The 18663-nt window shown below is 38.1% G+C and overlaps 3 protein-coding genes across 4 annotated transcripts; 2 read left to right on the forward strand and 1 right to left on the reverse strand.

The window, feature by feature from the left end:
- The first annotated feature begins 838 nt into the window (after window positions 1–838).
- Window positions 839–5617, forward strand: cdcp2 (CUB domain containing protein 2). The gene is made up of 5 exons (XM_053227760.1): window positions 839–1277; window positions 1364–1705; window positions 2820–3173; window positions 3880–4058; window positions 4722–5617. Exons 1-5 carry the CDS (start codon window positions 839–841, stop codon window positions 5031–5033), a joined length of 1626 nt encoding a protein of 541 aa, XP_053083735.1. The 3' UTR covers window positions 5034–5617.
- A 120-nt stretch (window positions 5618–5737) lies between these two features.
- Window positions 5738–9461, reverse strand: tceanc2 (transcription elongation factor A (SII) N-terminal and central domain containing 2). Its single transcript, XM_026946327.3, has 4 exons — window positions 9049–9461; window positions 8062–8203; window positions 6691–6887; window positions 5738–6588 (listed from the first exon to the last, which is right to left on the reverse strand). The coding sequence occupies exons 1-4, from the start codon at window positions 9148–9150 to the stop codon at window positions 6394–6396; spliced, it is 636 nt and encodes a 211-aa protein (XP_026802128.1). The 5' UTR covers window positions 9151–9461; the 3' UTR covers window positions 5738–6393.
- Window positions 9462–9617: 156 nt separating this feature from the next.
- Window positions 9618–17293, forward strand: cdc7 (cell division cycle 7 homolog (S. cerevisiae)). 2 transcript variants are annotated; one of them, XM_026946319.3, is made up of 12 exons: window positions 9618–9740; window positions 10124–10233; window positions 10338–10424; window positions 11932–12067; window positions 12153–12246; window positions 12349–12491; window positions 13055–13268; window positions 14417–14512; window positions 14610–14794; window positions 15595–15677; window positions 16485–16634; window positions 16714–17293. In XM_026946319.3, the coding sequence occupies exons 2-12, from the start codon at window positions 10140–10142 to the stop codon at window positions 17049–17051; spliced, it is 1620 nt and encodes a 539-aa protein (XP_026802120.2). In that variant the 5' UTR covers window positions 9618–9740; window positions 10124–10139; the 3' UTR covers window positions 17052–17293. The 2 variants fall into 2 exon arrangements, with proteins under 2 accessions (XP_026802120.2, XP_034153676.2); XM_034297785.2 differs by having other exon boundaries at window positions 13055–13118.
- Window positions 17294–18663: the final 1370 nt, after the last annotated feature.

The raw sequence follows: 18663 nt of genomic DNA on the forward strand, positions 1-18663 counted from the left end.
TTTGTTTACTGAGATTTGATTAAATAGTGTGAACAGTGAGTGTTTAAAACCGAGCATGAGTTAGTCATGTGTCGTTCACAGTGAGTCGACTCTTTCAGTCGGCTCTTATAGGTGAGTCGACTCACTTTACTGAAGAGCCTTTTTGTTTGTTTGTTTGTTTTTTAAATTAAAAAAAGACAAATAGATCCTGTGTTTGTATCAGTGGTCAACAGTCATGAGCCTGTAACACCGTTAATCACACACAGTGCAACCGTAATCGAAAAGAATCATATCAATAATGAATCGTATGAATCACATCTAAGTGAATCACCATGATAGTCTTGGGGTGGTGAGAGTTATCAGGATAAACAGACTGAAACAGACAAAGTAACAGCATCATTTACATCGACAAAGAATTAAAGGAAATAATAATAATAATGAAAAAAACAGAAAAACATCTTATATCTTAAAACATCTTAAAACAGCCTTGTTGTTTTTACAAATCTTTCAATATTTTGTGTTCTTTATAACAAATGCAATGTAAAGTGTAACTAACGCTGAACCATTATTTAATCATATAACGCAATCCAGTGAACAATTTAAGTGATGGATTGGCAAAGAACCACAACTTTGGACCATTTTAGAAAGAAGAAGTCTTCATTATCTATCATAATTCTAGCCTGAGATACAGAAATCTGAGGCCTGTAAGAGATATACAGTATTTATAACGTGTGTTACAGTTTTACAAGAACTCTATATATATATATTTTACAGTCTCCAAATCTTACTGAAGGAACCTGTTAGTTTTCTGCCAAGCAAAGCATATTACTGTAAATTTTGGAGTAGCAGACCTACCGTAATGACACTAATTAATGAGCCCAAAGCAAAAACAGGTAAAATATTTCACTTCGATTTATTATCTGTTGCTGATTTCTGTTTCTACGTAGGTGTAAAATGTGGAGGAATCCTCGCTCCTTCCTCCAGCGGCAACATCTCCAGCCCTAATTTCCCAGGTCTTTACCCGTACAACGTCGATTGCTCCTGGCTGATCGTGGTGTCCGAGGGTTCGTCCGTGCTGCTGACGTTCCACCACTTTGAGCTGGAGTACCATGCCGACTGCGCCTACGACTACATCAAAATCTACAACGGCGTCTCGGAGGACGAGGGCAACCTTCTGGGGAAGTTCTGTGGAGACGCCTCGCCTCCTCAGTTCAGCTCCTCCTGGAACATCATGTCCATCATCTTCCACTCCGACCGCCACGTGGCTCATAAAGGCTTCCTGGTGGGATACAAGAAAGGTAAAGAAACAACAACACACATCAATCATGTAAGTCTATATGTAACGTTGCACGCGTAGTGATCCTCGAGTCTCCGTGTGGGGCAGATACGTGTGGCGGCGTGTTGACGGGACTCTCGGGTGTAATCTCCAGCCCGGGATACCCGCACGAGTACAGTAATAACGCCGAGTGCTCGTGGACGATCCACGTGTCCAACCGCAGCGTTGTCACTCTGGTCTTCCTCGACTTCCAGCTGGAGAATAACGAAGGCTGTAACTTTGACTACATCGCACTGTTCGACGGCCCGACAGTCCAACACCGTCACATCGGGAATTACTGCGGTAACCAACAACCGCCCAACACCGTCTCCACGTCCAATCAGCTGCTGATCGTGTTTAAATCAGACTTTAACATTGGAGGAAGAGGATTTAAGGCTCATTATTACTCAGGTAAGAATTCACACATTTTATAGATATTATACTTATACTGTATATACACATAAAACACATATATACACATATGCCAAAGTAGTTTTTATTAGAGATGGCATGAGACCTCTTTTTTCTTTTCCGATACTGAAACCTTGAGTATCAGATGATATTGATATTCTATTCTTTAAAAACTACAAAGCTTTAAAATGTTTTTTTAACTAAATCACTTAAAAAATACACATCTTTAAAAAAAAACAAGACTTACACAAAACTGTAGCTTTCACACAAAAACATAAAATTTAAAAAATTATTTTAAAAATCATAACAAAAAAAATACAAAGAAATTTCCATTTCTGAAGGGATCAGATCAATTTCATCCTTTTTTTCTCCGATATCTGATATAGATCCTGGGTATCGGATCGAGTTTTTAATTTGTTTTTCTTTGGCTTTTCATTTTAAACATTAAGGCCTGTATTCAGAGTTGAGGTTAACTGAATGCTGAAATTGTTCACATAGTTATTCAGAAGTTACGAGAGAGTTTCTTGGAGTTTGAGAAAAAACGTGATGTGTCTCAGTTACACAAGATTCCAAACGTGAAATTAAGCGCATTTTTCTTGAGTGATATCGGCTAGCATTAAGTCCAGCGCCACTATCTGACAGTTTGATTTAACCTGAAATGTGTCTTTTGAGCTGTAAATATACACACACACACACACACACACACAGAGAGAGAGAGAAAACACAAAGGCCAATGTTAAATGCATTAATATTTGTTCAATAATAGCACTGTCCATAAGTGCATAAAAATGGTTTGCATTTGTGCGTAACCCGACTCTGAATACAAGGAACTTTCCTCACATAAATAACTTTGAACTTAAGTCTGCATTTTAGAGCTTTATTTCTTTGTTCCTTTTTTTAAACACCTTTATCAGTCAACGAAATAGAAGTGAAATAACGTCCATGGTAAGTATATATAATGTGTAAGTGTTTTGTGAGTGTATTATTTGGTAAGAGACACTTCCATTTCAAGTCTTCTGCTTTTATTTAATTTCTGTGTGTCATTAAAAGTTTCCTGAATTTTCCTGAAATAAATGAACTAAAATGAAATAAAGCCTTCTTCATATTTCCTCAGGCGAGTGCCAGCAGGTGCTGAAAGCGATCAGCGGGAACTTCACCAGCCCCAGTTACCCCAACATCTACCCCAATAACATGAACTGCCACTGGAGCATGGTTCTGCCCCCGGGCTACAGGATCAAACTGTTCTTCCCGGTCATGGAGCTGGAGGATCAGAACAGTCTGAGCGACTCCTGCGATTTCGACTCCGTAGCTGTGTACGATGGCGAGAGTGAGACGGATGCCTTGCTGGGACGCTGGTGTGGGGCTGAACAGCCTCCGCCTCTGACGTCGAGGGCAAACAAACTGCTGGTGGTCCTCAACACGGACCGGAACGTTGCGTTCAGGGGTTTCTCTGCTTCCTATACGGGAGGTGAGAGTCCACTAGGGGGCATAATGACAAATTTTCTTAGGAAAGATCTACTCTTAGCACTATATTTACCCTACATTTAAAATGACTCTGTGGAGATTTGAACAATTCTCTTTATTTTTCAAAACAGTACACAAGTAGTAACCGTACACTACTACATCTTCCCCTTTTTAACCAAATACGGAGGTAGATTTCTGTCAAAAAAGCGATCATACCCAAATGCAAATCATGAATCATGATGAATCCTTAGTTAATTTTCTAAATTGGTCATATCGTTTGCATTACAAGACTCAGTTTTATATTTTACACATTTACAGATTATTATTTTTTTATTTTAAAGTTTGAGTCTATAGCTGTAGAGTTTCTTGTTTTAGCCCCTCCCCATTCCACTGACTCCGCCCCCTTTAAACATTACAATAGTAAGATGTATGGGTTATTCTTCTGTCTAATAAAATCATACATGAATGCAACCCAAAAAAGGTTATTTTATGAACTGCAAATTGGTGTTAAATTTTGTAAGTCCATGAAGTTTCTGTTAAAAGCCTTGCTATAAATTGTAATATTTACTGCAAATTTAGGACTCGTAATTGTAATATAAGAGATTGCACCTACTGTTATGCCCTCATCACTGAATTCACATCTCATTGTGCTTGACAGCATAGCGCTGAACGTTCCTTGGTGTGTGTTGTGTTTTCTTTTTGTGTCTCAGTGGTACCAGTGAATGTGAGCTGCACCAGAACCGAGTTTCAGATCCAGATCTCCCAGCAGGCTTTGCCCCAGCTGGACCGCGACAGTGTGTATCTCGGAAACCCGTCCTGTTCGGCACAGATGACGGCGACGAGCTACAAGATTCTGGCTCGCTTCGTCAACTGTGGAACTGCTGGTCAGGTAAAACACAGAGGCAGAGATTTTACTTATATAACAAATGCACAAAACCTTTTTCTGCAATAATTTGTGTTTTCAGTCTTTTATTTTACTTTGTACCACATTGCTGTTGAATTCTGGATTCTGATAGGTCAGAAGGTGTTGATTAATTCTCTATAACAGCAGCTCTGACAGTAGCGCAGCTGCAAATCACAGGTTTATGTTAATGCTCTCATTCTGTTATTGTGGTATTTGAGTTGTTTAAATGTTTATTTAACATTTATGAAAGGAGTCTCCAGTGTCAGCGTTTTGTAACAGTCCGAGGTAAAGCCATAACTTTAACTTTTCCGACGTCTTCAGGACAGAGAAGTTCAAGAGAAAGAAAAATGAGAGGTTGGTGAGGAAATGACTGTTTATAGCTGCTAGAACATATCTTGTTTACCAGACCTTCCACAACTTTAAATGTAACTATAAAAGGATAAAAAGTAAAAAGCATGATGTGCCGTTCTTTAATACATATCCAATTGTTAATGTTGAAAAAAGTACTGTGGTTTAAGAGGAATTAACCACTTCAGGGTGGTAACAGTACCTCCGCTTGATCACACCACCCTGTCGTTGATTATTTTCCTGTAACAGCACGACACGGAGCTTTTTATTCCTCACTTCATCTCATGGAACCTTTCACAGAAACGTCACAACATCACCATGCTGGTGAACACGCTCTACATCGACTTCTCCGACGGAAAACAGCAGAGCGTTCAGGAGTACGAGGTGCAGTGCGATGCGCAGAGGAAGGTGGCGTCGGTCAGCATCATCTCAGCGGAGGATCGGATCCGGATGAACGAACTCGCCCGACTCGCCGAGGAGTCGAAGAGCCTGGAGAGCGCACAGAGAGCCGAGCCTGAAGCTCACGAGACCAGCGACATCGTCTTCATCAGCGTCTGCGTGCTGGCCGTCATCCTCATGCTCATCGCCATCGTGTGGCTCGTGCTCCTCTAGAGACTCAGATGGCTTTTAACCCTTACATATATATCTATATACATGACAGGTTAAATCCGATCTTTCTGTCTTCACAGTTCGAGTTCATGTCTTCGAGTCAAGGCAAATTTTATTTATAAAGCACGTTTAAAGACAACAGTACATGATCCAAAGTGCTGTACATAACATCATAAAACATCACATTAAATAACATCATAAGACAAAGAATAAAATCTGACTCAGTGTGAACTCTTAAAATGAACTGCAAACCACAGCACTATTCTGATTGGTCATCAGGTGTTGATTAATTCTCTAGAACAGCAGCTCTGACAGTAGCGCAGGTTTATATTAATGCGCTCGTTCTAATACGATATCGTTTCCATAGTAACAGCTCATTCACAGGGACTTGTACGGCGGACGCTCCACATAAACAGATTATAAAACGTATATAATCGTCTTTTCTGTGAGGAGATGTTTGTTTAACATGGAGAATGGAAGGAGTCTCCAGTGTCAGCGCTTTGTAACAGTCAGAGGTAAAGCTGTAATGTTACGTTTTCTGACATCTTCAGGACAGAGGAGTTTACGCTTCTTTGCGGTTTCTCGGTAACACGACAATCTGCGTTTTTTTTTTGTTTTTTTTTTTTGTATCATTAATTTCAGAAGAGAGAAAAATGTCACAAAACAAATACACTTTCAGGTTTATCAAAAAAAACAATCATTAATGATTAAAAATCCATTATTTTAATTATCTTCTGGTCAGTTGGAGGGTTTGTGTGTCACATGTGAAATGTAGAGCATTGAGATTTTTACTTATAAAAAGTATTAAAAGCTGAGGAGCACAATAAAACAAAACTATAAATAATAAAACAGACCAAATGGAGAGTTAAAATAGTTTTTAAAATAAAACCTGTAAACATGGTTTGCTTTATAGACATTTTACTGCTAAAAATTATTTTTAAAAAGGAAAAACTCTATTAAAGTCCAGTCTTATGAAGCACCACTCAGTGTCTTGACGTGTATCTGTGTGTGTGTGTATATCTGTGAGAGAGAGAGAGTGTGTGTGTGTGTGTGTGTGTATCTGTGAGAGTGTGTGTGTGTGTGTGTGTATCTGTGAGAGAGAGAGTGTGTGTGTCTGTGTGTGTGTGTATCTGTGAGAGAGAGAGTGTGTGTGTGTCTGTGTGTGTATCTGTGAGAGAGAGAGTGTGTGTGTGTGTGTGTGTGTGTATCTGTGAGAGAGAGAGTGTGTGTGTGTGTGTATCTGTGAGAGAGAGAGTGTGTGTGTGTGTGTATCTGTGAAAGAGAGAGAGTGTGTGTGTCTGTGTCTGTGTGTGTGTGTGTGTGTGTGTGTGTGTGTGTGTGTGGGGTCTCTTTCATCTCAGTGTCACAGTTTCTTCTTGTGGCTGCTGACGAACACGTTAACGGCGATTCTGCCGTCCTTCACCTGCGCTCTGACGTCCGGTTTGTGTTTGAGAGCGAACACCAGCGCCCTCACACTCCTCCTGTACGCTCCGCTGATCAGCCGCGAGCACTGATGAAACACTTCCCTCTCCATGTTATCCACCAGCGCAGCGTCAGCCTGAGAGAACGACACGATGACGACATGGTCAAAGCATTTCAGATTTAAAAAGCGAGCTGATTGAAACGAGCTGATTGAGATGTGCAGGGAACGTGGAGTCACCTCTAACCCCATGCTCTCAGCGAGGAGTTTTCTGGCGTTGCTCCTCAGCTCCTCGGTCTGTTTATCACAGCGAACCTCGATGGACGGCTTGTTGGCGTTCTCCTCGATGAACGTCCTCCAGTGTGTGTAAACCTGCCGAGCCAACGACTTCACCTCAGCGTCCGGGTGCTTCTTACGCAGCGAGTTCACTGTGTGACCTGAGAGAGGAAAAAAAATACACACACACCACACACTATTAACTTCTTAGTTCTGTTCAGCTCTTTTTTTTTTTTTTTTTTTTTTTTAATCTGTACTAAAAGTGAAGCAAGAGTAAAAATTTATAATTAAAAGAGAGTTAAACGACATGCTAAAGTTCTGCTTTCAGGAAAATAAAAGTGATGCCTATATATTTTATTTTATTCATAATGTTCATATTTCATATAGGATAAAGAATTTTAATATTGTAATGTTTTGATTTGTTTAGGGCAAATGGGGCACAAAGTGTGTGTGTGTGTGTGTGTGTGTGTGTGTGTGTGTGTGTGTGTGTGTGTGTCTAGACAGCATCTAGAATAAAAATTATTCTAGATGCTGTTTTGTCATGAATTTGTTCACCATGATCAATAATTTCAGTAAAAAAAATGCATTGTTAATATCATATACGTCTAAAATCAGAGATATTATAGACATTGTGATTTTTTTTATAGAAAGCAGCTCATGTGATGTTAAAATTCTGTACTTAATATTTTAAATTGTAAAATTGACCTTTTTTTTATACAGATTTTTTAAAAATCTTTTTCTCCTTTCCTGTGTTAAAAAAATTATTCATTTTTAAAACAATTTTTTTTTAAACATATCGTGTATCGTAGAAATGCCTTTGAGAATCCTGATATAATATTTTTCTCATACTCGGGCTCTCTCTACTACAGCGATGTAGATGAATTCTGTCTGTTTTCAGCGAGTCAGATCATTTGACTCGGCTCATCGAGAAGAGTCGACTCTTTTGATTCTCAAACGACTAACTTGACAATTTGTTCTAAATGGGATAATTTTTGCTCCCAGTGACAAGACATTTATTTGTATAAGTGGTAATATAGCGGATGTGATTCATATGTTTCATATGATTCCTATGCGCTATATAGAATCTAAAAAGAAACAGAAAAGAAACATATAAAACGGCTCACATTTACAAGTCGACTCTCAGCATTCACTTCAAAGAGTCGATTCAAAGAGTCAACATGTTCTCGACTCTTATGTGCATGTATGTGAACGTGGCAGTGATTAAAATTGATTTATGAAATGAATATTGTGTGGATTCATGTGGAGTATTGTCAGTGCGTGATTATACTTCCTGCCCGTGTTACTGATCTGGTTACGATGAAGACGATTTCTCACCGATCCTGGTGGACTTGAGCACTTCTTTAGAAGGCACTTTCTTGTCCAGCTCCATCAGAGCGTTTAACATGTTCTCTCTGGTCTGACCGGGTAACTCCAGGATGGACCTGAACCTTTCAATGTCCTCAATCACCACCACTCTCTGTTTGTGCACAAAACACACAGTATTCGCATGAGATACACACTATACGCACGAGACACACACTATACGCACGAGACACACACTATACGCACGAGACACACATTACGCACACACAAAACACACACTATTCGCACGAGACACACACTATTCGCACGAGACACACACTATTCGCACGAGACACACACAAAACACACATTCACACGAGACACACATTATTCACACGAGACACACATTATTCACGCACAAAACACACACTATTCGAACAAAACACACACTATTCGAACAAAACACATACTATTCACACATTATTCACACGAGACACACATTATTCACGCACAAAACACACACTATTCGAACAAAACACACACTATTCGAACAAAACACACACTATTCACACATTATTCACACGAGACACACATTATACACACAAAACACACATTATTCACACAAAACACGAAGATGTTCAGTTTCAGTACAAATTCAGTGAATTAAATCCGATCCATTTTTTTTCCACACCACATCAGCTATCAGAAGCATTCAGGGTTTTTTTTTGTTTTTTTTGTTTTTTTTAAATTATTGTTCATATCAACTTTATCAACTAGGATATAGTTAAATTAGATTTAAAACTTTTAAACCAGACTGATCAATTTATTATTATAACTCTAAAAGTGATAAGCGTGAGCACTGGGACACTGAGCATAAATATTCAGAGAATTCTACATATTCAGAAAAGTTTAAATCTAAACTGAGATTAAAGAAAGGAAATTGTTTTTATATGAAAAATGTGAACATGTTTATGATGTTTATAGACTGATGAACAGAACAGGAGATTACTGTCTATTTACCTTTAAAGACTCTAGCGTTGCCTGTTTGTACACTTTCTCTTCATGGTTTTGTCCTTGTCTTGCCTGATCATTCTTTGGAACACGGACCACAAATTTATCCATTTCTCCAAGTCCTTTCTTCTGGACTTTTTAAACCCTAATGTTCACCAATGCTGGCTCTTTAATTATTTTATGCTAATACACCCGGAAGTAGCTCATAATCCCGATTTTCTGCTCGAGTTGTGTATATTTATTAACATTTTATAAGATTTTTTTAATTAACTAAAAACATACACTTTCCAGCTGTTCATTAAGTAACAATGTAACTAATTACTAAATAATAAGAAAGGAAAATAAACATAGCTTGCTAGCTAGTGATATATCAGCTAGGCGCCATGACCATTGTGACGAGGCGAAAGTTTCAAAGTAAAAGTCGTTACGCTACAAATGTTAAATGTAACACACCATTATATTAGCAAGACATAAATGAACATCAGCAAAATACACAATATATAAACTACATACAAATGAATAAAATAACAAGCACGCATACGCTGCTAATTTAATATAATATACAATCAAACTTTTAATTTAAAAAAATGCTAAAACATCGGTATTGTTCGTGCCGTGTAAGTCACGTGATCGCTTCAGTTTTAGCGCGAGTTTTTAGACGGATTAGCTGATTAGCAAGCGGCGCTACTTTTCTCAGAACAGTAAGTTTTATTTTGTACATTTTAGCAGAACATTAAACTTTTCCAGAATAAAAAAAAGACTTTATATGTTTTGAGAATGTTTTGTGTTATAATTCGTGTTTCAGGGAGTTTTAAAACGTAGCTTTGATGTAACGTTAGCCGCGTGTAGGCCTTGTCCCAATCCGCTCGCGACTCCCTTTAAACGCGCACTACCTAGGGACCCTAACTAACGGTTAATGCGCACTATGTAGGGAACTTTATGTTTACTAAGAGGGTATTTGGGATACAGCTATTGTTTACGGACGCTTTTACAACCAGGGGAGTGCTAAAGTTTTGGCACCTTTTGTCTTTAGATTTTTATAGGGATATATTTAAACAATTTGTTGTTGTTTTTTTTTATTTAGAGATTTTTTTATCGTCATGGAGACGCTTCAGAGTCTTCCAGCCAGCAGCACACACAGTGTTGGGGATGTAAAACACTGTGAAAAAGAGACAAATAAAAGGAAAATTTCCAGTAAGTGCATTAAAGATGGCATTAATCATGGTGTGTATTGCTTGTGTGTACAGTTACTCACTGTGTGTGTGTGTGTGTGTGTGTGTGTGTGTGTGTGTTTTCAGGAGATGTTGAGATGGACATTGAATATCTGTATGAAGTTGTGCCACAGCTCTCCAGAGTTTTCCGAATTACTGACAAAATTGGAGAAGGTTTCAGATGTTTTCCTTTTTAACTTTATTTATTTATCTATCTATCTATCTATTTATAACAATATGATTAAAAACATCACATCACGATCCTCGAAAACATTTCCACGCTTCGCAGTGTGTATAAGTTTGATGAGAAACCTCCAGCAAAACAGTAATATTTAAGCAAAAACTCTGACTTTCCTACCAAAAGAAATAATTTAACACCGAAATAAAAATCAGTGCAACATTTTAATGTCAAATCTGCTGCTTCCAATCAGTCTGTAATTATTATATTAAAAAAAAAAAAAAAAAAAAAAAGACATTTGAAAATCTACGTCGTGTCAGAAAAGTATATTGTGATATAATTTAAACTGTATCGAGCTACAATTAAAATAATAATAATTAAAGTTATATAGAACATTTTATACATTTAAAATACATAGCAAATTGCTTTACAGTGTGGAAACTATGGAAAAGTATTAAAAAAACAAACAAATGGAAGGCAAATAATAATAATAATAATAATGCAATAAATAATAACTGACAGAAAGGAGAAAATAAGAATAAAATATTATAAGAATATTTAATAAAAAGTTTTGTAAAAAAATAGACTAAAAATAGAATACATAGGCAATCTTTAAATATAAAAATATATTTAATTATAAAGGTAATGTACCAGTATTACTTTGTAAATGCTACAATAGGGGAAATTTTATTTATTTATTTATTTATTTATTTATTTATTAAATAAGTGATGGAGCCTGATGAATGTTTACTGGCGTATTTATACGAGTCGTAAATTTAATCGTTAAGTGTAATTTGGTGATGTGATAATTGTGACAGAAATATAGACATATTTAGAGATGGCACCAGTCCGACACTCGGCATCGATATCGGGCCGATACCCGGGGAACAAAAACACGGTGGATCAGATATCACGTCTTGTAACAAACGGCAACGATTGGAATAAAAATTTTTGGGGAAAAAATAATATTTTATTATTTCCATTAGGGCTGCACAATATATCAAAATATCGCAAATGTAAATATCACGATACGGATATCGTCAGGGCTTACGATAACTGAATGATATTAATAATTCAAAAAGTTACGAAAAATGTCAGATAGCAGAGAAAACTTTCTGAAAATGTCATTTTCAGTTTTTAAATATATAAATATATATAAATATAATTTGATTTATATAATGATTTTGCACATTTACAGCATTATCGTATCGCATATCGCATTATTTATCAAGCTATCGCATTTTTCTTCAACGTCCCACGTGCAGCCCTAATTTCCATTTTTGGATCTGGAAAAGTTTACGTATAAAGAGCCTTGAGTGTTTTTGTCTTTCATTAGGATTGATTTTTATTATATTTATTATTATTTACCATGTAATTATTATTATTTTGTGAAAAGAGTTTAACTGTGAACTGCTTCAGTTAAAAAAAAACGGTAGTTTTTTGTGTAATAAATCTATAACCCAGGTGTGTAGAATGTTGAACATGCCGCTCGTCCTGCGTCAGGTACGTTCAGTTCCGTGTATCTCGGCGAAGCCCAGACGAGCGACGGGACGAGAGAGAAGTTTGCGCTGAAGCATCTGATCCCTACGAGTCACCCGGTGCGCATCGCCGCAGAGCTCCAGTGTTTAACCGTCGCTGGGTGAGACACGTTCACGCCAGACCAGAAGAACCAAAACGTTTCGGTGGTTTGATGAGAAAACGCTGACGTGTTTTTTATGTAATAGCGGTAAAGAAAACGTGATGGGAGTGACGTACTGCTTCAGGAAGGACCACCACGTGGTGATCGTCATGCCCTACGTGGAGCATCAGGCCTTCGTGGTAAACAGAATAAAGACGATCTCGGTGTTTGCACAAGTTTCTGAGTCTGAGAGAGTTGAAACCTCGGCGTGCATTTAACGGAAATGTCCTTGTTGTCTGTAGGATATCGTTGACACGCTGAGTTTCGAGGAGGTTCGTCAGTATATTTATCATTTACTCAAAGCCTTGAAGCACATCCACGAGTTCGGCATCATCCACCGGGACATCAAGCCGACCAACTTCCTGTACAACCGGCGGGAGAAAAAGTATGTGCCCCCTTTAGCACAGCTATATATTTTACTCTGTAAGCCTGTTCTTACCAATTAATCATTATGTCAGGAATAAAACTCTCCATGTTGTGAAGTTAGAGGAAATTAATCAACAGCAGCTGCGGTGTGATGAAGCATAGTAACAGTTACCGATACCTTATTCTTGATTATTTTCCCATAACAGCATGTCCTGAAGTGATTTATTCCTCTTTTTCCGACGATTATTTTTTAAAATTTCTTAAAGAACGAAACATATTTGTACTTTTTATCCATTTATAGTTACTTTTGATGCTACTATTAATATAAAGCTGTGATTTGCAGCTGCACTACTGTCAGAGCTGCTGGTATAGAAAATTAATCAACACCTTCAGAATCCAGATTTCAACAGCGCTCTGGTACAATCAACACAATCTCACAATCAAGCTGGAACAGGACTCCATAGAAGACAAACGAAACTCGTCTTATAGTCAACAAAATACAGCATTAGAGACACCAGAGAAAAAGCTAATAGTTCACGTGTGTGTGTGTGTGTGTGTGTGTGTGTGTGTGTGTGTCGTCAGGTACGCGCTGGTGGATTTCGGCCTGGCTCAGGGAACTCCTGACACTCAGATCGAGCTGTTAAAGGTGGTGAAATCTCAGAAAGCTCAGAAAGAGTCACACGGGAAACAGGCACTGGTTCCTTTACCACCTCACACGAGGAGCTGTGCGCCGCACTCTTCCACAAAAGCGGCAGTGAAAAGACCGTGTCCAAACTCGCGCACTAAACACAGCAAGGTTTCTCTTTCTGTCCGGGGCACGACGGGGTGAAGACACACTGGCTCTTCTTTATCACCGTTACAGAACGACCAGATCCGAGTACAAATTAAACTTACGAAGATTTTAACTTGATATTTTAAAGAAAGGAAAGGGTTTTTTTTTTTTAATTGTTTTTCCCTCTGTGCTCATTTTAGAGCAGCTTTAAATCTCAGCTTCCTTTTTTTCTTTCCTCAATTTTCATTCCTTCTTTTATTTCTTTTATTGTACTATCATTGTTACAATCGAGGATTACAAAAATGACTAATGCTTATTATTTATGGCTAACATATATTTTATATAACTTTATTTTATATAACATATATTTTATATACACTTTTTTCCCGAAATATGTATAATTAACAGTCACATCTTCTCTATGGACGTTTTAAAGGGATTCTCTTAAATAGAGAATAAAACAATAAAACAGTTGTGGGGTGTGCTGGTATAGGAAACTAATCAGTGATTATTCCTCTTATAGCACAGCATTATAAATTTACCAACAATTACAATTCTAATATGTCACTTTTTTTTTTTTTTATCCCTTTATAGTTACATCTGCAAAACAAGTTAGTTTCGGTTCTCGCTTTTCATGTTACCGAGAAACCGCAAAGTATAAACTCCGGAAAACTTCAAGTTACAGCTTCACCTCTGACTGTTAGAACGCGCTGACACTGGAGACTCCTTCCATAAAATGTTAAATAAACGTCTCCTTACAGAAAACTTCACAACATCAACGATTACACACTTTCTTTAAATCCAAGTATGAGGAGCGCCATCATACGAGTCCCTGTGAATGATCTGTTACTATAGAAACGATAACGCATTAGAAGGAACGCATTAATTTATAGAAATCTGTGATTTGCAGCTACACTACTGTCAGAGCCGCTGTTATAGAGAATTAATCAACGCCTTCTGAGCGCTCGGAGTGCTTCTGTAAATCACGTTGGTTAATTCTGAATGAGGAAGTAGGACATGGTGCGTGTTTTAATAGTACGTTATTCTTAGCGTACGATTATTTCTACGAAACCTTGATAAATAAGAGCCATTGTGTCAAATGCACTTATTTTTGTCAGTGCCTCTGTCTCGTCTTTCTCCAGCCCGTACTGACGTTCTCTTTCATTTCTCAGGAGCTGATGGGACTTTGTAAAACGCCTCGTTCCGTGTTCGGCGAGAGAAACCTCAACAGCATAAACCCTACTAAGTCTCCCACAGATAAACCCGAAGTGAGGATCTTTTTAGTTTCGCTAAAAAGTTAAGAGTGAAGCTGTGCAAGTGTTTTTTTTTTTCCCAGTGTTTCACCTTTGCATGTTACCTTTTCAGGTACATGTGATAAAACCTACAAAGACCGACGATGTCATCGCACGCAAGTTCGTCTCCACCAAACGCCGCCCTCTTCCTGCGCGGGCACCGGTGACCAGCCAGAAGACGAAACCCGTGACGCTCAACCCATCTCTTACCTGTAACTGCTACATGACCGACCGCATCTGCAACATCTGTCTGTCCAGGTAACACCCCCAGCAGCGATAAACGACATTTAAGCCCCGCCCACTTTCAACTTTGAGCTGATTTGCATAATATGCAAAACCTATGAGTAGCGACTGAACCTCGTGATGAACAAAACGGCGTGATGATTACAAACAAGATGCCAAACGATCCTATTGACTTGAGTATCTGTAATTCATGAATATTCATGAGCACTTAAAGGAGAGAGGTGGCCACAGGGGAAAAATGAAAAATTCTCTGATTTTGACGATAATTCAAGTAACTTGTAATTTAAAAGTTGTTTAATTTGCATGAAATTCTACATAGGAAAGGAATTCATTTTATGATTATTGTGTACAAAGTCTATTACACTTCAATTCAACTGTATAGCGCTTTTAACAACGGACATTGTCACAAAGCAGCTTTACAGAAATAAATACATTCAGGATATAAACTGTAAATGTATGAATTTATCTCGTGAATGAAAGAGCCAGAGGTGACAGTGGTGAGGAAAAACTCCCTGAGACGACGTGAGGCAGAAACCGTGAGAGGAACCAGACTCAAAAGGGAACCGGTCCTCATCTGTGTGACGCCGGATAGTGTGATTATAAATAAATCGTATAAAATATAAACTCTGTGTACTACATGGTCAGAAAGTGCAATTGTGTAACCAGGAAATCCATTACAGTTTTCACATGAAGTCCAGTTTGTTGAACTTATCCACTGTCCGCTGATGGAGTGCAAAACTGTTCGCCGTAACCGCAGCCTCAAAGCCGCCACACGGTACGAATCCCCATATGAACCGAATCTTTCTGCTCTACAGGAAGCAGCAGGTGGCTCCGAGAGCAGGAACGCCGGGATTCAGGGCTCCTGAAGTGCTGACCAAGTGCCCTGACCAAGGAACCGGTGAGGCATCGTGCATTGTAGCATACGATTTCACTCGTAATTACAGCTGTGTATCATGGCATGTGTAGCTCAATACATGGGCAAGAGTTGTGTGATAACATACAAAAGATGACACAATGTCCACCTCTAACGTATATGCTGTGAGGGAAACAAATTCCAACCACTCCAAAATGACCTTATTTCTCAAATCTTATTGGTCAGAAGAGAAAAAGAGAGACTGTTATAGCAGCTATAAACAGTTCTTTCACCAAAGTCAGAACAGGAACTAACTAACTCGTGGACGCTCCGCAAAACATTAAGTGTAACTATAAACGGATAAAAGTACAATGTTCTTTTCGCTCTTTTAAAAAATAAAAATTGTTGGTACAAGAGGAATAAAACACGACATTTTGTCTTGTTCTAGGAAAATAATCACCACTCTGTAGTTGATTATTTTCCTATATTAGCGCAACATGGAGTGTTTTATTCGTTACATAAATGCCAGTATGTTATAATCGTGTTCATTATCACTGTAGATGTAGCGCAAACAAACGCAACCATTGAGACGTTTTAAAAAGATTTCTTGACTTTTTGCCGATGCGGAGTTATTCACTCTGTTGCGCTGTAGTATGTGTGGAATAGGTTCAGCTATTTTCAGCGTTCGTGTGTAACAGTAAAGTGTATAAATTATATATCTATAGTATGTTGTATACGCTGTTTTGAAGCTGTGTTTTAAATCAGTTTTTAGATTCATATGGTTCAAATATCAAATAATTTTGGGTTTTTATCTCCACCCAGACCACATTTTAACTTTTTTTCCCCCCATAGCTATTGACGTGTGGTCAGCCGGCGTCATCCTGCTCTCCCTCCTGAGCGGCAGATATCCGTTTTTCAAAGCCAACGACGACCTGATGGCGTTGACTCAGATCATGACTATCCGCGGCTCGAGAGAAACCATTCAGGCAGCTAAGAAATTTGGTACGTGTGCCAGCTTTGTTTTTATCTGCAGATTGCATGATTCTGAAACAGCTGATCTTATCTGGCTGATGTGGTGCAGGCAAGGCGGTGGTGTGTAGCCGCGAGCTTCCCCGACTCGACCTGAGGATTCTGTGCGAGACGCTGAGAGGATTGCGGCCCTGCGGTGACGACTCTCTTCCGGCAGAGTTTCAGGCCTCGCGTCACCCTGCAGACGTTAAAAAAGCGCAGCCTGGCAGCCGAGCGGAGAAACGGAGCAGCGCGGATAACGCCGCAGAATCACACGCCATGGGATGGGACAGAGTTCCTGATGATGTTTATGACCTGCTGGACAAACTGTTAGATTTAAACCCAGCGACGAGAATCACTGCAGCTACGGCACTACAGCATCCGGTGTTTAAAGATATCAGGGATGAATAAATATTTATCCAACAGTTAGTAATCCTCAGGAGGAAATCTCAACCAGCAGCGTGCTGGAGTTCTGTTTGTATGATGTATATGAAGATGAAGTGCATTAGTTCTGTAATATAGTGTACTATATGTACATGGTGTATATTTATTTATCCAGTGTGATGTTGAGTTTTCTGAGATTTCATGAAATGGAGTTTGGCCCAATAGGTGCATTACATTACAGTAACATTTTAATAAACATTTTAAGAACATCTCCTTTAGCATGTTTTGATATTTTCCCTAAATACTAAGGAGCTGATTAATGATCTAGGGACCGTGTGATTCAATACGATTCTGAATCATTTCCATTTGATTCATTTAAGTGCAGCCATGTTTTCGCTGAATCATTTCTCATGCTTCAGTAACAATTCAATACTATATGATTCAGAATCATTTCCATGTGATTCAGTATAGTGCAGCCATGTTTTCGCTGAATCATTTCTCATGCTTCAGTAACAATTCAATACCATATGATTCAGAATCATTTCCATGTGATTCAGTATAGTGCAGCCATGTTTTTGCTGAATCATTTCTCATGCTTCAGTAACAATTCAATACCATATGATTCAGAATCATTTCCATGTGATTCAGTTTAGTGCAGCCATGTTTTCGCTGAATCATTTCTCATGCTTCAGTAACAATTCAATACCATATGATTCAGAATCATTTCCATGTGATTCAGTATAGTGCAGCCATGTTTTCACTGAATCATTTCTCATGCTTCAGTAACAGTTCAATACAATATGATTCAGAATCATCCAGTGATTTGATACAATAGGATATAGAATCATTTTGATGTGATTCAAAATTATAGTGCAGTGATGTTCTGACCGAATCGTTTCTCATGTTTCGTTGATGATTCAATACATTATGATTCAGTGTAGGACAGGAATGTGGTGACCTTTCTTCTAAATACTAAAGTATTCTTGATTAATGATTCAGTGGTGATTTATTACAATTCAGAATCTTTCTGATGTGATTCAGTATAGTATAGGAATCGTTCGATCTTTGTCTCTAAACATTAGAGAAGACATTTTTCTCTAGACATTTAATACTTGATTAATGATTCATTCAGAATAATGTATTCAGAATCATTTCAAGGTCATTAAGTATAGTGCATTAATGTTTTCGAAGAATCATTTCTCTTGATTCAGTGATGATTCAAAACAAAATTATTCAGAAATGATTCGATATGATTCAGTACAGTGCATGAATATTTGGACCTTTTCTCTAAATACTAAGATTTACATACCTAATTAATGATCTGGTGATGATTCAGGAGAATATGATTCAGAAATGTTTTGATGTGGTTCAGTATAATAAGGTTTTGACCCAGAAATATTTTTACTCTTTCGCTAAAGTCTAAGAAATTGCTTTTTATTGTGTGATTGACAATTTAATAAAATGATTAATGATTCAGGATTGTCGTAATGTTTTAACTGAATCATTTCTCATGAATTGATGGCGATTCAGTACAATACAATTCTGAATCTTTTTGGTGTGATTCAGTGTAGTACAGGAAAGTTTTGACCTTTTCTCTAAACACTAAGTGACACCTGATTAATGAATCTGTGGCCATTCA

The sequence above is a fragment of the Pangasianodon hypophthalmus genome, chromosome 21 (assembly GCF_027358585.1).
Source record: "Pangasianodon hypophthalmus isolate fPanHyp1 chromosome 21, fPanHyp1.pri, whole genome shotgun sequence".
NCBI lineage: Eukaryota > Metazoa > Chordata > Actinopteri > Siluriformes > Pangasiidae > Pangasianodon > Pangasianodon hypophthalmus.